Here is a 27,705-nt window from a genome sequence, read left to right on the forward strand (position 1 = left end):
TTCTGTGTGGTGACCGTGCTTAATTTACTTTCATCTACGTAACCTTTAAATCCGCATCGCATGCACATTTTAAACTTCTGTGGTTTTGCCACATTTTCCTTTTGTTGGTTTCGTCCCCGTTCACTATTTGAAACTTTATGATTGCTGTTGTTTTCCGACAAAGAAAAATAAATTAAATTGAAAAAAAAAGATTCCACAATCAATCAATCTTGTCTGAAAGTGAAAACCTTGTCTTTTCAAGTCTCCACGTGACGTCACAATAAAAATAAATGAACAAAAGTCAGTAGTATAGTATATAATATATATAGTATATAGTAGTATGGGCCAATCCTATAGATGTTTGCTGGTACACCCCTTCATTTTTTTGAATTTTTTAAAAGTCAGTAGGTCCGAAAAATGCTCAGCAGTCAGCACTCAAGTCAAGCACTGTTCTTTCCTTTGCTTGCGGCATCAGTTTTAAAGTAGTTATCACTCACACTTGGCGGCAGCAATAATTGCATCTGTGCGGGGAAGAAGAAATGTGATGTTCAATTCTTCCACACCCACGGCCAATTAAATTAAAGTGGATCATCAACTGACCAGCAAAGAAGCACGTCTCTTTTGTCTAACTATGATAGTTTTACGATAGTATATTTATCCAAATTCTATCTATTCTTATTTTTCAAGTTCAAAATTGATGTTTTTCATTTTTTTTTTCAATTTAAGTTCTATTTGAACAACAGCTTTCTAAACTAGCTCAGTGGCCGAGAAATTTCGCCTTCTGCTCTCGTGATGGTAGGTCCAAGATTGATTCCATGTCTGGTCATACCAAAGATTTTAAAAGCGGTACCGATTGTGTTCTTTTTTGCATATTTCGGGTAATTAATCGTCCTTCGTCCGCTCCATAGCTCAGTCACTCAGTGGTTACGCGCCCGGCTCAAGATCACGTGGCGCAAGTTCGACTCCCAGGGTGTGCGCTTGAGCAAAGCATTTCAGGACTGCTCTTTATTCAGCGGCACCTAGTGAATGGAATAATTCCCTGGCAACAAGACTTCAACAATAAATACTATTTTTTTCGCAGCAGACAAAAAAGGTTTCTCACTCTCTCTCTCTGTCAATCTCGGTAACCGGCCCTGTGTCAAGAGCCTCTACAAGTAGCCTATGCGAAACTAAGCTTACCAAGAATAACCAATCAAGCCTTTGTCAGTCCGAAGATAAAGATTTAAAAACCAACCAATTAAGCTAGGTGGTAAAATCTTAAATCGAACACAAAATTAAAAAAAGACCTGTCCCAAACAGATCTTAGCAGTTGTGGCAATGAATAAACCATAGCATGAATTGAATAATAGGCTACCACAACTTAAAGAACCTTCTGAAAATCTCAAAAAGGGTGAAACAGGGTGAAGGTTCTGAGGAGATCAGTAGGCCTAATTATGGTTAGTTTAAATCTTTATCCTCTAACTGACAAAGCCTCTGATAAGTTAGCCTATTTGTAAACTTAAATAGACCACTTTAAATCACGAGCGCAAAACAGCTACCGATATTGGCAGAGTGAAGTTACCTTTAAAGTGTTGTTCACCGTAAATTAATTCATCCACTATAATTAATTAATCCATCCGCTGTAAATTAATCCTATCCATAGGCCTATTGTACCCCTGAATGAAGAGGCGCACACCCCGAGAGCCGAACCAACGCAGCTTGATCTTGAGGTTTACCGGTAGCGTAGGCCTACCGGAAGGGGGGCAAGGGGGCAATTGCAGAGTCACATCGTTATATCTAGGATAGGTGGAGAGACATATGAATATCTACCATGCACTCTAAAATTAAAATAAAGATAGTTAAGCTGAAGGTTTGGTTTCAGACACTCGGTCAAGTAGGCTAGGCCTAGTTTAAGTCAAGTCAAGTCAATTTATTTTGTTTTAACAGCGCCATAGGCTATATTAACAAACAATCAGAGTAAATGTTAAAATAATGCATCGTACAACTGTTGGTTAGATTATGGCGCAATCAGGATGGTAGCAAAAGACCATAAGCAGTCATCTAGTCAGCCACCACCCCATCACAGTAAATTTGGTGATTCTTCTTTAAATTTGGTAAATTTCCACTCTTCCCGTAGTAGTAGCCTAATCATAAACGTATTGTAACCCTACGTCGTTTTCAGTAGGATACTTTGGTAGTGCTGAAAATTGAATGAGGCTGTTCACCAGGCATTAAATTAAATGATATGAGATGTTCTACTAGTGCAAATTAAGCTAAACTATCACAAGATGTATACAGTGACAATCTGCTTTTATTCCGACGTTTCGTCAATCAGACACGACTGACTTCTTCAGGGGGCTAGACCAGGTAGTGACTAGGCCCAGGGGCGCCGGAACGATTTTTGACTGGGGGGGCAAGATTACGAAAAAAGGGCACTTTTGTTTACTAAAAGGCCAATTTTTTTTCAAGTTTTAAGATAAGATATAGCGACAATCCTAATCTATCAGCTCACTATGTATTGAGTAGGCTAATGATAGCCTACAAGTGTCCGGTACACAAAGAAGGGCATCATGCTATGTTATAATGATGTAACCTACTGTCAAGCCTTAAAGCAGCCTGTGGCCATGGCCGCTAAGTAGTGCTTGAATGACCGCCGGTGCTACCTCCTCAATCGGCCAAGTTTGGCCGCCGGTCTCTTCTAGCCAATTATTTAATTTCGCAATAGAATGATCGTGGATTAACTGTCGAAAATATGTAGCATCAAAGAGTGACGCAGAATTAGGTCAGCGCGTCATATTCACCACTGTTGCATTGTGCGGGAATATTTGTTATTGATGGAATATATCCATCTGCGATCACCAGCGCTATGAGTCTTGTTTGTAATTCGCGACCTTTATTTTAACAAAGTCTTAATTCGAACTGCTAATTTACATCGGCTGGCAAAATTGTCGTTTTTATGTCGATGCGATGTTGTCGGACATTAAAAAGGAGAACTAGGTCAGTTAGGAAGGAGAACTAGGTTAGTTGACATCCGAGGGGAAAACATTTTTTGATCATATTTTGCAAAAATTATGCTCCTTTTAGTAATGTCCTTCACATCATTGAAATACTTATTTTATTACCTTGCCGTCATCGTCAACACATGTCGAACGTTATTTTTCGTTGCTAAACAGAATTCTAGGGGAGTGGCGTACTTCTTTAAAATCAGCCACATTGGAGACACTCGTACGAGTGTCGTTAGATGGTCCCGCAGTACTGGATTACAATCCCGATAAAGCAGTTATTGCGTGATGCAACGATTCTATTGTAGGACATCGCCCAAGCCCAGACTTCAACAACGCTAAGTGATCATTTTTGTATTGTTTCAAGTTTAATTCTATTTACTTGTGCTATCGTTATTTTTATTTTGTATTTTGGCCTCCAAGCACGCAGATTTGGCCGCCGAGAAGGAGCTCCCGGTAGGCCACGATGGTTGCCGAAAAAAAAACGAGTTTTAAGGCCTGCACTGTGTTGCAAAATTTTGTGCCGTAGGCCTAGCAGCCTATATCTTATTTTGAGGCAAAAACGAAAGATTATAATTAGGCTAAAAGCGAATAGCAGAAATTGTTATATTGCAAAATGTGCAGTAGCTTACATGAATTTGAAAGGGCACCATTGCCCCCCCTGCCCCTCCATCCGCATAAAAATTGAGGGCAGGGGGGGCGGCCGCCCCCCCTGCCCCCCCCCCCCGCTTCCGGCGCCCCTGACTAGGCCTACCTGTCTAGCATGGCAAAACACAGGACATATTGCTGAAAACAACTAAAAGCAATATGTCCTGTGTTTTGCCATGCTAGACAGGTAGTCACTACCTGGTCTAGCCCCCAGAAGAAGTCAGTCGTGTCTGATTGACGAAACGTCGGAATAAAAGCAGATTGTCACTGTATACATCTTGTGATAGTTTAGCTTAATTTGCACCAGTAGAACATCTCATACTTTGATAGTGTTACGGTTTAGTCTTTGTTGTTATGGATCAGCAGAGATCTGTCCCGATGACTGACGTATAGCAGTGCTGTGGAAGTTGCACAAAGTTTCCTTATTAAGATAGTTGGGCCCTAATCTTTGCCGACATAGGCTATAGCCTAAGCTTACATGTTGTTCAATGCAAGAGAGGACATAATGAATGACACCTTTGAAGCCTACTTTATCATCTAATTTGGAATAGAACTTAAATATTAAGTGGATTCTTTGGCGAAGATTTGCAAAGTATTCCGAGCTTTGGTTTACAGAACACATTGCAACAAAGCACATATTGGGAGAAATTCCTCAATTTGTAAATGTTGTTCTTGGCCTACGCTGTCTTTGTTCATTCAGGTTTTTAACAGTTGCTGACCTTTTTTTGCAAAAGGGCAAGCAACTTGGAAATGCTGTCAATCGATATAAAATTAATTACACTATGAACATAAAAAATACAAGTTAGCCGCGAGCAAGGTAAGCGCGTTAATTATTCGGTACGTAGCCTAATTGCGAAGTCGACAAGAATAAGAAGGTTATTCACTTACTGTTTTTTTTCGTTTGGTGGTTGGTAGCCTACACAGCGTAGAGTAGAAAATTTTATTACCATTGATTTTCAATTTCTACTTTTGTAAGTTATTTTCCTTAAAAGGCTACTATTTTTTCACTTAGGCTAGTCCAAGTACAAGGCACAGTGTAAATTTTACTTTTCTTATCACGTCAGTCATTGATAGAAAAGTGTGTCGTTCTTGAGTAGGCTAAGCAGTTTTCTTAAAATCGTAAACTGCCAATAGGCTACACGCTACAGTATTTAAATCATATAGTCTGCTTTGATGCTTTCACCAAGCAATATAATAAAGATATAACACATAAACATCTCGTATAATAGGCTATACAGTTAGATAATTTTAATATTGCTTGATCAATTAAAATTAATTTCCTATTACAATGCTTTGCAGACTGTAGAGAGCGAAGCCTATTCTCGTCTTTGAGAATGATGGTCTTCGCATATTCAAAAAGTGAAAAGGTGCTTTTAGCTTTCATTTTGAGAAACTGTTATTTATAAAACAACAACTCATTGTTTGTTTTAGCAGTTCAGAAGCTATAAAGTAGGGCGACAAAGACTAATAACCGACTTGACCAAAAGCTTTAATGCATCAGTGTTGTACGTTGACACCGTCAATTTGACGGCGTCATTTGACGGCGTCATTTGACAGCATCAACTTTTTGTTGACGCTGAGGCTAGAGCCGTCATTTTTTTTTTTAATTGATGGAAGTGATAGCGCCGTCAACTATTTTGTCGATTTTAAGCGTCAAACACTATGCGTCATTATTTGTTATATCGTTTCACAATGAGAGTTTCATAATGTATTTTGGCCAGCGCGACTCATCCGAATTACCGACTTTCGCGTTGGTTGGAATGGCTATACTTGGAATACAAGCGGAAGAAGTTCGACAAATGGTGATTAGGCCTACTCATATCGTGAGCAGTAGGCTATAGAGAACGAGGGATCAGAGAGAGAAAGCGAAAAATCAATCAATGTCATCGCGGAGGTTGAAGAAACTTTATTTCAAGAGCTCTATGCCCCTGAAAAGAGCAATTTTGTTGCAGTGGACCTCGTTAAAAGATTTCTCGTTAAAAGATTTATATGTGCTAAACCAGCGTTTCTCAAAGTGGGCGAAATCGCCCCCCTGGGGGAGATTTTGAGCGCCAGGGGGGCGAAAAAATCAAAGGGGGCGATCGGGGGACGAAAACACTCAAAGGGGGCGAATTTATCAAACCACCAATAACAGTCCAACGCGCAAACCATTTACTGCAAATAGATGATTCCACCTTGACCGACAATGTATCGCTGCTGCTTGGATATGTGCGTTTTGTTCATAATATGAGAACAAGAAAAATGATTTTTGCGCTCAGTCTTCCTACAGATATTTGGGCATCAAGCATCTTTAATGCAGTGAAAAACTTCTACGAAGAGAAGGGGATTCCACTGAAGAATATTCTACAATGCGGAACTGATGGTGCTCCGACAATGGTTGGAAAGCATCGAGGGTTCATTGCACCGATGAAAAGAGCAATTTCTGGACTTATTGCAATACATTGTGTAATTCACCGTCAGCGTTTGGTTGCCCGTAAGCTCAGTCCTGAACTGCATGACTCACTGAATATTGTGATAAAATGCGTCAACAACAAGATAAGTGCAGGTCAAAATGTCTTAACTCAGTTTCCCAATTTGAGCGAGAATGTTATTACAGAAGAACAACGGCAAAAATACTGCTCACATTTAGACATGCTTCATAAAGGCATGAAACTTCGCTTTCCAGATCTCGTGGACCTCCATGTTCCAAACTGGGTGGTACAACCATTTTCTACCGAACCTTCATACATAGCCTACTGTAGAAGTGGAGCTTCAAGAGCAGTTCATTGATATGCAAACAGATGATGAGTCAAGTGAAATTCAGAAATGATCTATAGGCTACGATTTGTTTTGGTGCCAGGTTGCTGGTAAATATGAGCTTCTCTGGAAAGAAGCTAGAATGTGGATTTTGTCGTTTCCTACTTCATATATGGTTGAAAAGGGGTTGTCGGCTGTGGCATTGATGCTTTCAAAGCAAAGAAACGCTTGCTAGTTCATAAACGGCATGATCTTCGACTCTATCTTACGAAGATGTCGCCAAATATTTCAAAACTTTGTAAAAGTCGCCAAGCTCATCCATCCCATTGAACATTATCATGTATTCATGTTAGCCTACTGTCAATTTCGTTGATTAAATTCGTAAAACTAGATTTGTCTATCACTCTATTATCAATATTTATTTTACTTGACAGAATTAGGAGGGCGAAATTTTATTTCAATAACGAAAAGGGGGCTATGGACTAAAAAAGTTTGAGAAACACTGTGCTAAACCATCCATCACCCATCGCTTGGAACAGTGATACATTTCCGAGTGAATGTTTTCAAGGCTTGTTTTTGAAATACAACACACCATTACCATCCAGCGCTGCTTTGGAACACATGTTTTCACTTGGAAAGGACATTGTACGTCCCAAACGCAGCAGATTGTCAGACAAACGTTTTGAAAGGCTTGTGTTTCTCCAAGGAAACAACTAATAGGCCAAGCGGCTAATTACAATACAGTCTCAAAACATAATACCTGCTCTTTATTAATAGCTATTGTTAAGCCTAAACTTGGTTGAAATACTTCCGTTTTGTGAGACCCTGGCTAAAATAGCGTTAGAAATTAGCGCTTACGCTGACGCCGTCAATTTCTTTGAGAGCTTCTTAGTCGTATGAGCTGTCTTCTTCCGGACTATAGGCTATGTTTGGGCATGAGGTCATCAGCCACTCGACAGTCTTATCATCCAGGGCCTTCAGTCCAAGCGTTCCATGTGGTGGTTGATGATTTGAGAGCTGACGCAGTACTTTACGCCGTAAAGGTTTTAGGCAATTCGCGCTGACGCTGACGCCGTCAACTTATTTCATTGACGCGTACAACACTGTGATACATCAATGAAACGGCTTACATTTATAGGTTACAAATTTTATTAGCTTATTGTTGAAAAAGATTAATACAAGATTATAAAAAGATTAATACCTGCCTGTGCCTGAATGCGTACGGCGGAGTGCGTGCAACTACGCAGCAGCAAGAGCAAGAGATACATAGTTGCAGATAATTTTAAACAAATCTCGGGTTAGTGGACTATTGTGCAGAAGCTTTGACGGCACCACAGTTTTTGCAGCATACCATTGACTTTTGCTTGCCTAATCAACGAGTTAGCTGTGATTGTATCTCCCTTTAATTTTGTACAAAAAGAAGAAAAAAAGCAGTGTTGACTTCATGAGAATGGGTATTTATTTTTGGGTAAACAGTAGTCTCAAGTGGTTTAAAATTTGTTTAAAGCCGCAGTATGCTTTTGAGAAATAATTTTAGTCTTTTTTTCCCATTGCAAGCGTGTGTTACAAATCACGTTACCAGCAATTGCATTAACCCGAACTGATTGCGCTCAACAGGTTCAACAAAGCCAGAACATTGCATTAATCATTGGAATTCTCTTCATTTCAAAAAAACAAAGAGACGATTATTTCGAGTTTTAAAACAAATTTAAGGATGTTGTTACCAAAGAAAAATATTTATTGATTTATGTCAGTTCTTTTCTTCGTTAACATCAAAATAGGCTACTATTCAGGAAATTGCTTTGTATTTTTCTGTTTGCCTTCCATTTAAAAACGTCCATTATGCCCAAAAATAAAGGGATAGTCAAGTTATTTGCTAGCGCGGGAAGCAACTGTCTCTCGTCTCCTATTCCTAATTCAATTTCCACGCTTCGTTTTGTCAAAACCGACACATCAGAATAATTAAAATTGCTATAAAAGCACCCAGAACTCCAATGGCTTCAGATACAAAAAACAGCAGTTTAAAGCATCATAGCCTATGTAGCCTATGCTTCAAGTAGCCTACACGTTACAACTTCAAGCTCATGATAAGGCGGTAGCCTACTACTGTAACTGCAACACGGAAAAAAATACTTGTTTTTGATACAATTATAAACATAACACGGAACTTGAGTGAGACTATTTACCACGCATCTACGTGCTTCAAAGCAAAAAGTAAAGTGGGTTAAATAGAATAAGTTCAAACTAGTCAATACTTTACGAAGTAGGCTATTTTGGTTTGAAGTCTACGGTTGCAAAAAGGTTCAATAAATCTGAGCTATCACACTTGGCTTTTAAACAGGTTTCTAATCAATTAACGGATTGGGAGAACATTTATCTGGGAACTGAGAACACCTAACACCTTATCTGAAGCTTAATTCTAGCGTTTCCTATACTTGCAGGGGTTTTTGAAGCACTGACGCAGACCCTAGATTGACAAAGTGAAGTTTCTGTTTGGTGAAGAGTTGTTGTCTGTTAATTATCCCATTTACTAGGTGCCTCGAAATAAAGAGCTTGTGTAAAAGTGCGTTGCTTACGCGCACACTCCGACAGCTAATCCATTGTTTCATGATCTTGCTGATTTTTCGTTGGTAAAGTCGAGACTTTGTGCAGCTGATCTATCGAGGCCTTTTTTCCTTTGTTTGAGCTTTTAGGGCCTAGGGTCTATCCTTTACCATTCCAGGTTCACAATGATTTTGAACTACACTGGTAGGATACTAGAGAGCAGAGACTTGTTGGTTTCATTATCTAAGACAGGCAGACCTTCCACTCCGTTCGGTGGGCTGAAGATGTCCCAAGCGTTGGTGATGTATAGTCTGCGGTCTTTATCCTCAGCACCATACCCACAATGAGAGGAAGATGTCATTTCCAATTGGTCCATGTTTAAGTGGAAAAACCTATCTCCCGTACTAGGACGGTTGAGGCGCACACACGCACGTCTCTGTAGCGTCGGGTGTTGTTGTCGAGAATGAGAGAAAAAAATTCGGTGATCTCTGACTTCAATTTAGACTAACTAACGTTATGATGTGCATACTCAACTGCTGAGATATTTTATTGTCAGCTTCATTAAATAGATTGTGAGCGGCTGGTACAAATGGGTGCGTTGATTTCAATGGATGCCGATGGGCAGCCTACTTAAAGGAGTAAAGAGAAGATGGTTGGTTCAAACATTTGTCGACCAAACAAAACTGTGGATTTTTTTGCGAAGAAGCTCAGCAGGTGGATGCCAGCAAAAATAATGAGATTATGGGATGTAAGCATCCGTTTACTATGCGCAAGGCGTTGTCGATGGTAGTGCCGATGTTGTGGTGTAATGAGCACTGCGACACCAAACAAATGCACAGTTTTCTGCTGAAGAGTAAGCAAAGGTTAAGACTGCTATGCGCATTGTGTCAGCTCGCAGGCCCCATCTGGAGCCTGCCAGGCGCTTCAATAGCTGAGAATGCGATCACCATTTCTTACAAAGTGACATCAAGTAGTGAGAATACGCGAGCGATCTGTCTAATGTTAACCACAAGGTGCTTTGGCTGCAGATAAAAGGATAGTGATTTTGTCTTTGGCTCAGGGCAAAAGGTCAGTGATACATCGTGGCTGACCAAACAGGACAATTTTAATGGAGCAAACCTTATGTTTCATGCAGTAATGGATTATATGGATGATAACAGAACAGGGGTGTCCAACTTTTTTGGACAAAGGGGCACATGCGGTTTACAAATGATTGCGCGGGCCACCTGAGTGTTTACTGCGAATTTGTTACCCTAGAAATGGTTGTCCGAAAGCCTAATTTGTAATTAAAACCCTTACACCAAACTTCTAAAGTTCTAATCATAGAAATGTGTATTGTCCTCTTTTACAATTATAAGAGCAATAAACGTACCAAGATATAGTAAAGCCGACAAACTTTTTACTACACGTCGATATTTCAATGTGAAATTTGGCACTGTTTTTCTCTAACAAGTTTGGCAATATTAGATGAGATGGACGATGTAGCAATGCAAAGCGAGTTTTCCATGTGGCTGTCAGAAATTAGTGCTCTCACAATGGATTTGATGTGGTTCATCCGCGAAAAAACTTGCTCGCACAAGTGCTGCAGAATAATGAAGTCATGAAAACTGCCAATGTGTGAATCCTCTGATATTTTTCTTCAGAGACATATTTTTTGTGAAATGTAAAGGCGTTGCTTACTTTTCGTTTCCTATTTAACATATTATTCTATATCACTGCAGAGTGCAGAAGACATTTTACTGCTAAATGCGTTTTGTACGAGTTTCTGATATCAGATGAACCTCAATGTAACAAGAAATGTTACTGACTGGCTGACGCTGACTTTTGAAGCACGAGTAGGCTTACGATTGTGCGGAAAGGGTGTGAACATAACAATGTGAAAAATGGGATGCGTAACAATGTGCATTGTGATGCAATAAAATTGACTTGAACAGTTGCGCACCCCTGCACTAAAGACTATAGAGTTATAGACAAAGAAAGAAAATAATAAATGCCAATTTCTCGGAATGTAAGTTTGCCATAAATACGTGGGTGATTAAGTTGATAATAACAGTACAAGACAGTTCGAAAAATACGGCGCGAGCCACATGTGGCCCGCGGCCCACGGGTTGAACATTCCTGGCTTATAAAGAAAAAATGTAATCTCAGCGTTTGTCCTGTTATAATATAAGTCCTGTTGTTTTATGTGCATGAAAGATTGATCAGAGTGGCAGTGGCACCCTTGAAGGATAGATATTTTTCTTTGAAAAAATGTTTTACAATGAAAGGTTATTGTAAGGATTTTGTCTCTCGCTTAAACACTTTTTTGTTGTTTCAGATATATTGTACATTTAAGAAAGATGATAAAAAGAATAATATTTTTATTTTGTCATCTTCTTTGGGGTAACTTCATCCATTCTGCATCCATAAGTAAATTCAATGACTTAAGCGTACACACACAAATACCTTCGAATGGCTTCGATCTACTTGAAGAAAAAACTCAAATTCAAAATCAATTGAAAGAAATGGAACAATTCGACGATACCAAATTTCACATAAACAAACCGATAACGTCCTCCCATCCAATGGTAAATGACGGAAGCAAGGCAATGAAACCGCGGTCAACAAAAAGCACCCAACCTGGAAAAGAACAATGGGCAGCTCTGTATCGTTCCAACGAGATGGAACGCTTCGATTTGGAAACGAAAGACCAGCTTGGTATGAATTCAAGGCAGCACTGGAGTTATGATTTTCTACCTGGAGGAAAAAGAGATCCTCTAGATGCTTCAACAGAAGAAAAACTTAGGGGCTTTTTAATGGAGTCTTATACGGATGAAAAAACATTTCAAAATCCTGAATCACGTCAACATTGGAGTAACCTATTTATGCCTGGAGGTAAACGCGATATTGTCTTCCCTTCTTCTCTTTCATTGGACAAGCGACAGCATTGGAGTCCTGGCTTAGCCCCTGGGGGAAAACGCAGTTATTCTTTTTCTAATTCTATCGACAAGAGGAATCCTGGAATGCACCCCGGCGACAAAAGTAGTTTCCCATCTTCCAATCTTGTGAATAAACGACAACACTGGAGTCGATGTATGAACCCCGGGGGCAAACGCAGTGTCCAATCATCTCATTCTGCGGACAAAAGGCAACACTGGAGTCCAGGGATGTATCCTGGCGGAAAACGCAGCGTTGACGTTTCACAATTTTCCCCACGTCATAAGCGAAGTGGCGGAATGTCGGAAATAATCTCCCCTGTTGTTCAACCAAAACCAAAAAGCTACAGCCTAATCGATGACATGTGTAATAACATAAGAAGCTAAAGATGAAATGATCTTCTTACAAATTTTTCAGGTTGACCATTTGATTACATCAACACCTGCTGGAACGTTGATGTGTTGTGGAAAAACAAACACACCTTTCAAAATAAACTGCAACTATATCTTACATTAAATTTGTTTAAACTGGTTGGGAAACGACACAGCAACTTTCAGTCCCTAATTGATTAAATGCTCTTTCACAATGCTTGTTTTGTTAAATTATAAATTTTACACAGTTATTGAAGTTGGTCTTTCCTGGCACTTAGATTGAAAATTGTGGTGTTTTGGAACATGTACGCTGTTTCACATTATTGCATTAAACGTTAGCATAAAACTTGTTGCTATTATTTTTGTTGGTGCATAGACTACTCAGTATTTATCCACAGAAGAAGGATGTGCTGAGATAATGGTAGCGAATATCTGTGAAGAAAAGGGTGAACACCATAGCAATGTTGCCAGGTGATTTCATATTTATAGCATCGAGTTTCACAGTGAGGGTACCAGTAGCGCACCCAGAAAAAAAATTAGGGGGGCTAATTCAGAAATGTCGGCTGAGTGATTTGTGATAACAATGACAATAGGCCAATGCCAGTGGCCTAGCCAGGAATCTTGAAAGAGGGGGGTTTTAACCGCCGGTGGGAAAAGCCAGATGGCGTGTTTGCCTAAAACGACACCCAGCGGCGGAGGGTCTGGGGGGCTTCCCTCAAATTTTTTTGAAAGATTACTTTAAATTTGGTGCATTCTATAAGCATTTTCAATAAAAATGTGTGTATGAATATTCCTGTAAAATGGTACTGTCCAGTGGCATAGCAAAAGGATAAGATCGTGTTTTCTTCGTCAGTTTTCGGAAATAAAGCTTAGTCTCTATGTTTTCTTGTTGCTAATTCCTGGCTGAGATATTTGAATGTTTGATATTGGAAAAACTCGCTCTTTTAATGCAGTTTCATTTAAAATTAGGCAAACTTTGTTTTAGAAAAATAAAGAGATAGAAAGCATCATTCTCAATATCGTGACGTCACACGCGTGCCAAAGAGGGGATTGAAACTCGCACCCCCCCGCCTTGGCTACGCCACTGGCCAATGCCCATTCCTTCGATTAATCTTTAAAGGCACTCAGCCATGCTACTAGCACCATCAGCATCCTCATTCCTACCCTACGTCCACTCTCGCAATCGTCTATAGATCTCGACTTTTTTGTCATGTATGACAAATAGAATTAGCTTATTGTTTGCCAACACAAATAAGTGCAAAAACAAAAACCAGCACGAAAACAGTTTGAAACAAAACACAAGTTTTGCAAACAGTAAATTTGATGTGGACGTTTTTCCTACTTACAAAACATTCAAAATTAGTTCGTATTTTCAACTAAAGCCCCAGGCGCCTTCGTCTCTCTGCTTAAATGTCGTACACAGTTTTACATGTCCGTGGGATTCGGCATTGACGTACGGTACATCGGTATGTCCACCAGACATTTGACTACGAGAGTACGGGAGCATCTGACCTTTAGGGAGTTAAAGAAAAGTGTCATGAAAGACCATATCATGGAGTGTTCTTTTTGCACAGATCGAAAATTCTCTGCTGACTCATTTAAAATTTACACAAAGGCAAATCCCAATTTGATACCAAAATTCAGGAAGCAGTGTTAATCAAACGCTACAACCCAAATTTAAACAAACAATTATTTGCTGAAGGTGCGTCCATTAGGGTGGATCAAAAATGGCAAAAAAAAATTTTTTTCTCAATTTTAATTAGCTAGATATGGCAAAAGTTGCCAATATATCACCAAAACACAATGTAAAAAATTGAAGAGGTTTGAACAAGTTTTTGATCTCCCCCCGCGACATACAAATTTAGGCACTCACACATACAAGAACTGCATGGCAATTTTTTTTTCGATTTTAACTCGCTTTGCAGACATGGCAAAAGGTTCTAATATAACACCAAGTACAATGAAAATGTGTGTACTTAAGAGTTTTGACTTCACCCTTATTCAGCATATTAATTTTAAAGTGACTTGGCTGATGGACCACCCGCGGTTCCAACAGGTAAACGCCTATTAACCTTCACCATCAGATGGCCGAGCATAGACTCACAAGCTTAAACTTTGTATGACTGATTTGACAGGTGGCCCACTCACAAAGTCACTTCCTATTAATTTATGCGCTCATGAATATAAAGACTGCATGCAATATAATAAACATTTACAAATTGTAGAAAGTAAAGTCACGTTTAGACTCAAATGTTGGCATTAACTGACGAGAAGCAATTCGGGCACGAATGAAGCCGTCTCAATATTTCGGTCCACAAACTGCTTTAGATGCATCGTTAACCAGCTTGCACGAGCCTTTCAACAGCCTGCGTTTGACATGGAAATTCGGGAAAAAATGCAGTGAGAGTCACATCTATCATGATGAATTGCCGGAGCTCAGCATCCGTCATTGTTTTAATTACAGGAGGCTCGTGATAGGAAGATCTGTCCAGTTAATCAAGAAAATGAAGTATCTTCTGACAGGTGTCAAACCCACAACAATGCTTGATATGAACGACTCGGTTACATGTCTTGTAATGCAAAGAAATTTATTCTCACACGAGTCAGTTCAATCATATATTGCTAAAAATCGATTTCGATCAGCTAGAAGCTAGATCATCTTCAGTTAAGCTAAGCTTATTCAAATAGAAGATAATTCTGTCCAGTTAATCAATTCGAAGTATTTCACTGCATCAAAATTAAGCTTTGAGGGAACTTTAAATTTTTGTATTTTTCCACTGGGTTTTGCAGCTCTAGCTTTCATCACTCCACGCAGGCCTAGTTCTTGAATATGTGGTCGATGGTAAGTTATCATAGCCAAAATTATGTTTTCCGGATGAGCAAAGTATGAGTTGCGGTGCATAACTGGGTCGATAATTTTCTTGTGCTTCTGACTAAGATATCGTGATGGGTTATCATTTGGTGAATGTGTCTAGCTCCAGCTTTGCAAGATGAATGTGATTTTATTGTGAACCACATTGGAGCATAAACACGGATAATGAACATAACCAATGCTTGCCGTCTCCCATACGAATTGTTATCGCTGACATATAATCTAAGGGTTATATTAATTAGCTGTACGCCTAGTCATCCATCGTGAGTGTGAGTGATTCAAGCATCCTGGGTTTCTCATCGCCAGATCAATGCTACATTCACCAGTGCAGTCAAACTGGTACGCTGACTGGTGAAGATTGATGAAGGGAGTACCAAGTAATAATAAAACTAGGCCATCGCCTAGAAGAGTTACCCGTACTAGTCTAAGTGAACTGCCTTTTAATCTGTAAGAAGCGCATATAACTTTTATTAAACTTTGTGGAACCTGCAGTGCAAGCAAATTCCAATAATTGTACTATAAAGCTTCTTTTATATCTAGAATAATTTTGAAGAATCAAATGCTACATCAGCTAATTGTTGAGATACCCAACCAAGTATTTTAGCAATGGTGATAAAACGGTCAATTGTAGCTGTTTGTTAGCTATCTGTTTAAACACAAGTCGCTTATTATGACATCATAAAGCGCATAAGTGAGTCACACAGTATTTATGCTTTTGACCAATTTTGCGGGAGACTTTCTTCAACCCGATATTAGGGAAATTAAAACCTTGCGGGGGGCGATCAAAAAATTGTCAAAACCAAAAAAAAATTTGCATGTATGTTATTATGGGTATTTCGCACCTTTTTGACATACTAGCTAAGAAAAATAAAAATTTTGGATTTTTCGATCCACCCTAGCGTCCATTCTCCTCAACATTTACTTGATGTATCACGTTCCCTGTGGTTCACATTTTTTTGTAGTTTTTTATGTAGTTGCCTTTTTCTAACTAATTTTACCTTCCAAGAAGTTGAAACTCATTGTATTTTTATAAATATTTTTATGTTCTTGATGAGGGCTTAAGTTAAGCCAAAAACGTTGGATTGTTAGTCTGTTAAAACTATTTGTAAATATGTAAAATATATTGTTATAATGCTCAGCCCTGTTGTATTGTTGCGTCTTATTCTTATCTACATGTGATATCTGTATCTATCATATCTATTCATATCTGTGAGAAAAGGGTGTAAATGGGGAACATAAAAAAACTTTATTTTTGGTGGTAGGTTTTGGGGGGGGCTTGAGCCCCCTTAGCCCCATGCTGGGTGCGCTACAGGGGTAGCCCAAAGCTTGCTTTACTAATTCTGGGCGTTTTTATTTTCGAACTGACAGTTTCGTATACTTGCAGAGGCTTCGAACCACTGAAGCAGGCCGGTAGGCCACTTCGCTTGACTCAGTGGTCTTTTTGCTAGTTATCAAAGTTTTGTAGCCTACAAGTCATCTCATTTACTAGGTGCCGCAAAATGGAGATATAGAACCAGCGTTTTCAGATCTTACCGTTTCTTCAATCGGGCATTCCTCTAAAAATAGCCCAAAGCAGCCTAAAATTTTTGTTAAGTTTATCTAAAGCTATTTGCAGGGGCGCCGGAAGCGGGGGGGGGCAGGGGGCGGCCGCCCCCCCTGCCCTCAATTTTTCTGCAGATGGAGGGGCAGGGGGGGCAATGGTGCCCTTTCAAACTCATGTAAGCTACTGCATATTTTGCAATATAACAATTTCTGCTATTCGCTTTTAGCCTAATTATAATCTTTCATTTTTGCCTCAAAATAATATATAGGTGGCTAAGCCTACGGCACAAATTTTTGCAACACAGTACAGGCCTTAAAACTCGTTTTTTTTCCGCAACCATCGTGGTCTACCGGGAGCTCCTTCTCGGCGGCCAAATCTGCGTGCTTGGAGGCCAAAATACAAAATAAAAATAACGATAGCACAAGTAAATAGAATTAAACTTGAAACAATGCAAAAATGATCACTTAGCGTTGTTGAAGTCTGGGCCTGGGCGACGTCCTACAATAGAATTGTTGCACCACGCAATAACTGCTTTATCGGGATTGTAATTCAGTGCTGCGGGACCATCTAACGACACTCGCACGAGTGTCTCCAATGTGGCTGATTTTAGAAGCATAATTTTTGCAAAATATGATCAAAAAATGTTTTCCCCTCGGATGTCAACTAACCTAGTTCTCTTTTTTTATGTCCGACAACATCGAATCGACATAAAAACGACAATATTCCCAGCTGATGTAATTAGCAGTTCGGATTAAGACTTTGTTAAAATAAACGTCGGAAATTACAAACAAGACTTACAGCGCTGGTGATCGCAGATGGATATATTCCATCTAGGGATCTAATTCCATCAATAACAAATATTCCAGCACAATGCAACAGTGGCGATTATGACGCGCTGACCTAATTTTGAGTCACTCTTTGATACTATATATTTTCGACATTCCACGATCATTCTATTTGCGAAATTAAATAATTGGCTAGAAGAGACCGGCGGCCAAACTTGGCCGATTGAGGAGGTAGCACCGGCGGTCATTCAAGCACTACTTAGCGGCCATGGCCACAGGCTGCTTTAAGGCTTGACAGTAGGTTACATCATTACAACATAGCATGATGCCCTTCTTTGTATACCGGACACTTGTAGGCTATCATTACTCAATACATAGTGAGCTGATAGATTAGGATTGTCGCTATATCTTATCTTAAAACTTGAAAAAAAAATTGGCCTTTTAGTAAACAAAAGTGCCCTTTTTTCGTAATCTTGCCCCCTCCCCAGTCAAAAATCGTTCCGGCGCCCCTGGCTATTTGTTAGTATAACTTCATGTAACTTTTTTTGTCAGTCAAAACTTTTTTTCTCACAAAAAACACTAAAATATACTCATAGACCTTTCTTCGATTTTAAAACAATATTGTGTAGACTAGACCTGGCGGTACTAAAACATTTCTGAGTTTCTTTGTGGTTTTCAAAGCTATTCATTTGCTGCTTAAACCAAAGGGAGGTCATCGGTAGCTTGTAGCTTGTGAGTACAAATTCCAGTTGTTTCATTTTGATGTTCAGCAGTTTCAGGAATGACGAGTCTAGAGATTTTGATTGCAAGACTATGGTTTACTAACTACAACTGCAAACGTTTCTACTTTATAATAGCCTACAAACGCCAAGTTATTCGCTTTGTGTATTGGTAGTATAAATTATACCTACTGAGTAAATGCTTGTAATCCAACTTGTAAATATTGTCAAAGAAGGCTACTTGCAGTATAGAATAAAGACATTCATAGCTTTTAAATACAACAGCGTTTTTTTATGGATTTCTTCGTGTCTATAAATTATTTCACATTTTTGTTCTTATTTTACGATTTAAAATAGTTTTGGATACTTCCTCAACACATGAAATATAGAGTGGAGAAGAGCTGGAATGCAGAACCATAAACACAAAGCAGAGCAGCTAAAGACTTAATATACAGTAGAATGAATTAGACTAGTAAAGGGCCATGCATACTTTTCAGGAGATTGGGCTATCTATTTCATTTATGTAGACCATTTAATCACATAAAGTCAGAAAAGAAAAAAACTATTTAGGCTTATGTTATGCTAGAAGGTTTACATGCAAACCAAAAGCAATCCTTGTGCTGTAAAATGAACTTTCTAAGCTTATTTGTGCCACTGTTTCTACTCGTGTTTTTATGGTCAAAAGGATACAGCTATTCCTGGAACTATACCATGGTTTGCAATGCACCATTGAGCACCATAGGTTTAAAAGGTAGTTTATTATCTACTTTTTGATAAACTATGCAAACATTTATGTCGATAGGTGTCTAACTCCTAAAGACCTAAACCATGCTAATAGTAACATAACTATTGCAAGTCGAAACAGCGTGAAGATTTCATCAATTGACGTCATTACTGCATTGGTGGGTTGTTTGGTAATTAATAAAAGTACTGGATCAGGTGGCGTAGCTGGAAAGAAAATTTTAGGGGAACAGAAGCAACCGTTGGGAGGGGAAACATCATTCTACATGAATTATAATGATATTAAAACGTTAAAATAATATTGAAACATATTAAAACAAAATAAAATATGGGAGAGAGTGATTAACCCCTCCAATCCCCCCATAGTTATGCCCTGGCTAATTCAGCAACGCAAGTTTTAACTTCTGTCGCCGCAGGAGAACCCGGAACTGCAGGAGAAAGTGGAGATAAAGTGGACAGTGACGTAGATGTTGCTAGATTGAAACAAACAGTCCGAGACTGGGAAAGAAAGTTTAAGCATTACCTCGGTGGGTGAGCGGAGGATTTTATTGAGAAACAATGCAAGCTTTATTGCTCCTTCTTGTGTTAGCAATGATCGAAAATTAGCCTACATCTAGATGCGCTGCTTTTAAAAGCTACGTAGCATAGGCCTACCAAAACAATTTTTTTAATTTAAATTTTGTTGAAGAAGGTTTAACGAAAAAGCAAACCAAAACTATTGGATGGCTGTAATCAAACTTGCTCTTTGGCAGATAACAAATAATCTATTGTATAAGGCTGATGTTGCTCTTCAAATTTATCGATTTGCGATAGATTTCCTTGAACCGTAACTATCTCGTAGATTTTAGCCAATAGATAGTCTATGTAGATTGTACAATCAACAATTGCAATATTGTTTTATTACTTATCAACATAATTAGCACAACCTTTTTGTACCTTGCCAGTAGACCTAGCCTAATACTTTTTTTAAAATAATAAATTATAAGTTGGAGCGCTACCTCAGTTTGGTATCCTTTTATTTTTCCAGGTGTGTTTGCTTATGGACGCGTGTACAACAACAATAGCAATTGTGACGACCTCTACAAGCAGGGTACTACTGTGGATGGCTTTTACCGGATAGTTGTTCAAGGAAAAGTTATCGAAGTTTTCTGCGAATTTCAAAAAGATGAATACAACAATTGGCTGGTGCGAAAAATGAAGAAGATCACGGGTTCACAAACCTATTTAGTTTAGAAAAGCGCGCTAGATACCTAGCAACGGGGGGGACTTGAGAGAGCAATCGCCCCTTATCTTTCCCACAGAAAATGTGTTCTTTGTTCCATTGCAATGTTTTTATGGCACTGTATTTTAATTTTGAACACATTTCATAAATGTTTGGCCGCATTGAGCTACAGTATAATTTTAAACAAACTCTATTTCAAAATTAAAATATTTGCCCACCAACAGCTTAATATTACTCCCCCCTCCCCTTAAATTTTTTTTCTGGCTACAGCACGCAACTGGCATATGCGTGAGAACTCTGAGTAGGAAGTTTCAAATGCCTACTGACTTGACTTACAAAAGGATATCATGACTTTAAATTATCGCTGAGCTTCCTTTTAAATCAACAATGCACTGCTTTGTTCTTGCCTTCGGATTTAAAATATAATCTGTAGGCCATGAGCTAGGTACTCTTGAAGAAGATTTTTTACAATCAAAGCCAATACTTTGGCAAAAAACCTGAACTTGAATGAAATCGATTGCGTTCGAGTTTAGCAAATCTTTGTGAGATAAACAGTTTTACAATACCATTGATTGGTTGATTGGTTTATTTTGTTGTGCAATATTATAACAGCAAAATCATTAAATGATGCAGCACGCTTAACGAACACAATTGAAACAAAGAAAAATAACAAATGTACACTGCATCTTTGAAGTAAGTAAATCACAACGGGAAGCTGCGAAGTGACAATGACGGTCTTCGAGTCAAGCAGCCACCCTCAGCCAAGTCGATGAAATATATTTAATAAACATTACACTAAAATATCTACACTTACAACAAAGAGTCAAGACAGAAACAAACTTGCATCCATGATATGTCAAAATTTCAAGTTCCAATATTTGGTGTTGATAGTCAACGATTAAAAGCTGATGATTAAAAGCCAGAGATGTAGCCACAGGAGGACTTGGGAGGCAATCGTAATTATATCGCCCCTTCTAAAAATGTGTTTTAATATCATTGTTGGAATTCATGTTGAATGACGTTTTCCCCTCAACAATTGCTTCTGTCTCCTTAAAAAAAATTTTCTAGCTGCGTCACTGTCACAACACATAAATGGGCTTGAAGTCTCAATATCTAAACAAAACAAAAACAAACTAACAAACGAAATATTCAAACATTTTCCGCGAAACTCGGGTTTTTTGAATGATTTTATCCGCTCGAAGTTAGTTCTTCGGTAACTTGGAAAATCAATTTAAAATGCAGTAGCCTGGTTGCTGAGATTCATTTATTGATTTGTAAACAATTTATAGATAATTCAAAAGAGATATTCTGGTGAAGTAGATTTTTATTTGGACTGGCATTCTTATGAAGTTGGATTTGGAAAAAAGAACGGAGAATTTTGGTTAGGCAAGTCTACTAGTAAGGCCTAATTTTCTTGTCTTACATTCAAACTTTTCTTTTTCCCATTTATAATTTTGAACAACTGACTTAAAACAACAAAATTATATATATCCTATTTGAATAAGCTGAAGATGCTATTACTGTAGCAAAATCGATTCTATTACGTTTAAACTGTGTTCTTATAGAACAGGGCTACTCAACTAATGTTAGCAAAGGTCCATTTTGACAAGTTGAATATTTTTGCGGTCCGATGAATGTTTCATATGCAACCAAGAAAATTAAACAACCAGTAGCCTAGCCTACGAGCACCGAAACACTTTTCAGGTAGTATGTAACACGACTTGGATTTTTGTCTGATACAAACAAATAAAAAATGTATTGTGTTTCTTTGTAGTGTAGCTGTGTGGATCGCACATCAGAGAAGACGGAAAAGCGTTGGGGGGTCTGGGGGCAAAGCCCCCAGCTCCTTAGATAATCACAAAAAATTACTTTTCCCTAATGGAAATCTGTTTAAAGAGGCCCTAAAATGTGTCAATGAGGTTATTCTTCCAGAAGCCCGAGGTCCACCTTCAACACCCAGAAGGTCCGGATTCGGACCGCGGTCCGCCAGTTGAGTAGCCCTGTTATAGAAGCTTGAACCATCCTTTTACAATTTTAAAGTAACCCCATTTGTTTTAGGATTAGAAAATATTTATGCTCTCACCAATTCATCTTCTCATATGCTTCGGGTTGAGTTGGAAGACTGGGAAGGTAACTCCGTACATGCGGATTATAGGTAGGACGATGGTCAGTATACATTTTTTTGTGTTTTTTTGTCGTATCCAGGTAGGCTACACCCGGTGGTTGAAGATTTAGACCAAGGAGACTGGAAGACAAGGAAGCCTATCTACGTGTCCACTTTAAGGCATGCCTTTTAAGTGCTCTACCAAATAGCCTACACAGTCGGGTGCTCTTGAGTGGTGTCGAACTGGGGACCTTTCCTGTGCCGTGCCACTGCCAGGGCTTTCACCACTCGCTATATAGCCGACAAAGTAGTTTTTACATTTTGTAGTTGAAGTATAGGCTACTCAGTACTCACCAGAAGCAAAATTGAGTTCATGGAATAGTTATTATCAAATAAAGCAGTCACCATGAAATACAGCCGATGTTTATTGACTGTGCCGTTGAGAAGATCGTGCGGTGGCATGGCTCAGCGGATAAGGCGATGGCTTTCCTATAATGCAAACCTGGTTCTACAGTCTACACCCTACTTAAGCCGGTTGTTGATAAACATCGCTATCCTCTACCCAGGGTGTAATAAATTGGATAGGCATAGTTGCTAAAAAGGCTGGCGAGAGAAAAGAACTATGGTCATCCTACTCTCATTAGTGCGGAAGGCTTAGTATAATAAGAACCTTATATTCTCATTTTCCCATGCTTGGTTCAAGTATGGGACTCACTTTTACGAATGAAATCCTCAAATCATGATCTAAGAAAAATGCACTATATTCAAAGAATACCAGAAGGTTTCTTCAAGTTGCTGGTCCCCTGGCAAAGGTTACAGCCCGAGACGATTTTAGGGACCCGTAACCTTTACCATGGGTCCAGCAACTGCAACAAAAGTACCCCCTGGACCTCCCTGTCAACGCTATTATTATGTTATTGATTTGACGTTTTTCACAACGGTTTAATGTAATTGGCAATTTTAGCTTCTTTGTGGTTGGAGACGCCTCAACTAACTATAAGTTAGAAATTGGTGGATACAGTGGAAATGCAGGTCAGCTTAAATAAAATTTATTTTTGTGATTTGTTTATGCACGAATTATCGGTAAAGCCCTTCCCGAGAGTACATCCTCTATGAAATTTATACGAAAAAGAACGCCGTCGTAAATACTCTCCCGAATAATATCTCCCCACTGAATATTAAATTTTTCTCGGAGAGAACTTTTACCGGGGGGGATTTTATCCGGAGCGATGTTTAACATGGTGGATTTTTTTGGATATATTTAAGGTGTACTGTATTTTTCTGGGTCTTTTGTTTTGAATATTTATCTATTTTCCTGCAGCAGAAGCGATGATGTTCATACACATCCTATCATGGATCTCACACCAAACTGATTGCTACCATAAAAGAAAGCTTAGGTTAAACGCGCCATAAATAAAAAGCATTGAGAGATTAAACTGGACCCAAGAACAGAGTGGTTTATTACTATATGTTATAAAAAATCTACAATAGTTTTGCTTAATTTTATTGGTTTCGTGAATAGTCTACTAAATATTTTGTTGGTCAAAATGATTAAACAAAAATGGTTAACCTGAACTTAAAAAAACAAAGAAATTAACATTTGCATTCTTCGCAGGTGACTCGCTCCGAAGTCACAACAACGATTATTTTTCTACAAAAGATCGTGATAACGATAAAAGCGAAAAGAATTGCGCTGCCGATGTCCACGGCGCTTGGTGGTACAATGGATGCTATAGCTCCAATCTGAATGGGAAATATATAAGAGGAGGAAAAGAAGATGACAGAGGAATGACTTGGTACTATTGGAAAGAAACATATCATTCCATCAAGAAAGCTGTTATGAAAATCAAGCCACATTAATCCCAAAAAATGAATAGGCTACCCACATTAATTCAATTAGACAGCCGAATTGCGGAATGGAAGAGCAAAGCTCCAATTGGTTTATCAAGTGCATTTGTAATGGTCATAAAATGCCATGCTTTGCTCATAACTACTCAACATCGATTTCTTACAACGTGTGCATACGGGTGACGCAAAACAATCTACAATCTTACGTATTACGTTTTTTCATAACTCGAACTAATGTATAATTTGATATTGATTTATGTATTTAGGCTCATTTGATAAGAGTTGCAATTGCTAAAGTAGCCTACATTATGTGTTTCTGCAGGTGCCAAAATTTAAAGCTATTGTGTTATTGGTTAGACAGCAAAATCTGTCATATTTACATTGATTCAACGTCTACTGTAATCTTGAATCAATGTAAAAATGACAGATTTTGCAGTCTGATTGATAGTGTAGGTTAATAAGAAATAGTTTTGACTCCCTATCAAACGTGTTAAAAAGTTTTGATTACTAAAATAATAAACAACAAGATAGAATTTGATTAATGCATCTACTCTTGAACGTAGGCCAACAAGAGATGGTTATAACATTTCGTTTTTATTTTTTAAATTACATCCACACAATAGTCTTGGAAGTTGGAAGTAAAACAGAAAAATGGACATGTACTGCATCTTGTATATACAGATATAGATTTGTGGGATAGTTGAGATGTCATACACCTATTAAGTGGAATTGGGTTATGAAGTTGACATGATATTTGATTTTCACCCTAAAAGAGGGATCATCAGAAGGTCCTGAAAAATATGCAAATGCAATAAATTGGTAATACTGTGATTGGAATTAATTATTGATTTACATATTGCGTCATAATCACAAAAGTTTTACAACACAATGGCCAAAACTGGATATGTAGTTGCTAACTTCGTACTTTTTGATTCATAAAAAAAGACAAGAAAAATATCAATTTTCTTGTGGAAACCGTAAAAATAGTGACAAAATAGAAAATGGGCGCTTAATGATAAAACTTTACGCTATAAATACTTTGGTGGTGTCAAAAATAACGTCAGTAAATTACACATTCATGTGCTGGAAAAAAAGTCTGATTCCATGACACAACTTATTTTGTGCAACAGACCTGCAAATGCGCATGAGCAGTGTCGTGAGTAAGCTGTGTTAAATGTAGCATAGATGTTGTTTGTATTTTGTGTCTGTAAGTTTGTTATGTATTAAACCAAAAATTTGAAGATGAAAATTCATGTCAGAAAGCCGACTAATCCGTTCAAACATGAAAATAAAAAACCAAAACCAATTCAAGAGTCAGAAAATAACAATGAAAACATGGAAAACTTTGATGGAAAAGGAATCAAGCCACGGACTCCACTTACAAAAGATGCTGTTTCTCAGCTTAAAGGTAAAATGTAGCAATATGTTACCGATAAGCGTGAAGCAAAATTATTGTAAAACTGAAATAACAGTCAGCCTCGGTGTCATCAGAGCTGCAGAGTCGGGCGAAAAATACACGACTCCGACACGTTGGTGTATAACTGGCCGAGTTCGACTCCGGACACGCCAAAATCCCTTCGACTCCACAGCCCTGGGGTATTATACAAAATACAGAGCCAAAAAGTAAAAACTACACTCATGTTAGCCAACGTTTTAAAAACCAAACTGCTTCCAAATCAATGCTACAAAAGAAATCGAATCTATTTGTTGCACTGATGATGAAAATACAGTAGTTTAGTTTTCGAAACCTTTGCTAACATGAGTGTAGCTCCTGTTTTTTTGTAGGCGTACTTGAATGGAAACGCTATCTTCATAACGGTGCGATATCAAATTTCTAACCTTTGGACAATGTTCATGAATGTTTATATTTCAGAACTGACTCATCAGCACAAAAAAGAAAAAAGGTATAAGGAGGCTATCCAAATTATAGAGGAACTGATTGGACAAAAAGAGGGTAGCTTTGTTCTTCTTGCCAACATAGAAAAAATAAAATTGCTCCTGGAAAGCGGGGAAATAGAAATGGCAAAAGCAGTTTGTGGAGAGATAATTGATTTGATCAATTCTGAAGCATTTACTGCTGCATTAAAAACAAAGCTACAAGATTGTGATATCTCATTGTTGGAACTAGCGGAGTTGTTCGTACAACACAGTGAAGTAGAAATAGCCATTTTGATTGCCCATTGCATTTTTAAAATTATAAAATGTTTTTATGAGGGAGAAACAAAATTAGCAAGGCTGGCAAGCTTTGGTGATCTGATGCAAGATGTAGCAAAGGAAATGGCTAAGCAAGAAAGAGGAGAGGAATTTAAAACTCAATATCCTATCTTGGAAGAAGCTTTGGAAGAAATGCAAAACGTCAAAGATAACGTCGATTTGAAGCAAAAATGTAAACACATTGCCTGGTTCTTGAAATGCTTGGGGTTTTGTTCTGATGAAGCCAGAGATTTTCATAAATCAATCTGCACACACGAGCAAGCAATTATTTTAATGAAAACAGCATTTTCCGACGAATACAACCAATACAAAGTAGTTGGAGTTTGTTACAATAACATTGGGGCTACTCAAGAAAATACGGAACACTTTGATGAAGCAAAAGTGGCATATGAAAAGGCACTTCAAGTTTACAAACATGTAAGTGATTGGAAGGCTAAAGACCAGAAAGCAACTGTCCTTCAGCTTACTTCAAATAACATATCGAGAGTTGGAGGAAAACTATCGAAATCCAAATATAATGGCATGCGCTGTGATGTAGCCTACATTTAAACTTATTCTACCAGTAAATGAAAGGCGCGATGCAAACAACTTTCACAGCGTTCGTTTCGTGCAGCCTATACTGGTTGGTTAGTTTTGAATCTTTATCCTCGGACTTACAAAACCTTGATTGGTTATTCCTGGTAGTTTCGCATACTTGTAGACTGCAAAGGCTCTTGACGCAGAGCCGGTTAGCGAGATTGACAGAGTGAAGTTTTTCCGATTGTTGAAGTCTTGTTGCCGGGGAATTATTCCATTTACTAGGTGCCGCTGAATGGAGAGCAGTCCTTAACGTGCATTGCCCAAGCGCTCACCCCAAGAGTCGAACTTGTGTCGCGTAACCACTGAGCTAACGGGGCGGACAACTGTAACATACAATATACAAGACCTTTCAAATAGGCTACGACGAATAATGAGAGTTCGAATAATGTTGCGAATAATGAGAATAATTGTGCGAATAATGAGAGTTCGAAACAGCCATTTTTTGGTCGAAGCAAAACGAAATTTATTGCAGGAACCACAATTCAAAATCAAACAAAATTAAAAAAACAAAACAAACTTAACTCAAAACGAATTTAATTTTATGTTAAAACGCAACGCAGTATTGTAATGAAATAGAACTTAACCGGAGACGTACGCAAAATTTTTTTATTAGAGAAGTGAACTAATTGCTTGAGACCAGGTTAAACGATGGTATTGGTAACCTCCATTTACGGCAAAATCGAAAGTAGGCCTATGTCACGTCACAAAACGCAGGCCTGCAATTGTGCTAATGCTTGCACAAAAACCAGTAATAAGTTGCGGTGGTGAAGAAAAATAGAGATCGCATGAAATAAAGTCATGACAAACAATAAAAAATTCAGATATCAAACGCAATGAGGGGTTCTGATCAGGTTCTGATCCCCAATTCCTTCTTGCGTACGCGGGCCACTGAGACAACCGTTG

General features: G+C 38.4%; 4 protein-coding genes across 4 annotated transcripts; all 4 read left to right on the top strand.

Moving 5' to 3' along the window:
* Window positions 1–11,210: 11,210 nt before the first annotated feature.
* On the top strand, window positions 11,211–12,508 carry LOC145777551 (uncharacterized). The gene has a single exon (XM_082588964.1). It carries the CDS (start codon window positions 11,228–11,230, stop codon window positions 12,188–12,190), a length of 963 nt encoding a protein of 320 aa, XP_082445090.1. The 5' UTR covers window positions 11,211–11,227; the 3' UTR covers window positions 12,191–12,508.
* A 6,273-nt stretch (window positions 12,509–18,781) lies between these two features.
* On the top strand, window positions 18,782–21,466 carry LOC145776781 (ryncolin-1-like). The gene is made up of 4 exons (XM_082588006.1): window positions 18,782–18,845; window positions 19,252–19,362; window positions 19,863–20,020; window positions 21,347–21,466. The coding sequence occupies exons 1-4, from the start codon at window positions 18,806–18,808 to the stop codon at window positions 21,464–21,466; spliced, it is 429 nt and encodes a 142-aa protein (XP_082444132.1). The 5' UTR covers window positions 18,782–18,805.
* Window positions 21,467–22,117: 651 nt separating this feature from the next.
* Window positions 22,118–24,787, top strand: LOC145777297 (techylectin-5B-like). The gene is made up of 3 exons (XM_082588648.1): window positions 22,118–22,212; window positions 23,126–23,193; window positions 23,777–24,787. Exons 1-3 carry the CDS (start codon window positions 22,157–22,159, stop codon window positions 24,019–24,021), a joined length of 369 nt encoding a protein of 122 aa, XP_082444774.1. The 5' UTR covers window positions 22,118–22,156; the 3' UTR covers window positions 24,022–24,787.
* Window positions 24,788–24,957: 170 nt separating this feature from the next.
* Window positions 24,958–26,796, top strand: LOC145777296 (uncharacterized). The gene is made up of 2 exons (XM_082588647.1): window positions 24,958–25,417; window positions 25,883–26,796. The coding sequence occupies exons 1-2, from the start codon at window positions 25,252–25,254 to the stop codon at window positions 26,770–26,772; spliced, it is 1,056 nt and encodes a 351-aa protein (XP_082444773.1). The 5' UTR covers window positions 24,958–25,251; the 3' UTR covers window positions 26,773–26,796.
* The last annotated feature ends 909 nt before the right edge of the window (window positions 26,797–27,705 follow it).

Source organism: Aplidium turbinatum, chromosome 9 (assembly GCF_918807975.1).
Source record: "Aplidium turbinatum chromosome 9, kaAplTurb1.1, whole genome shotgun sequence".
NCBI lineage: Eukaryota > Metazoa > Chordata > Ascidiacea > Aplousobranchia > Polyclinidae > Aplidium > Aplidium turbinatum.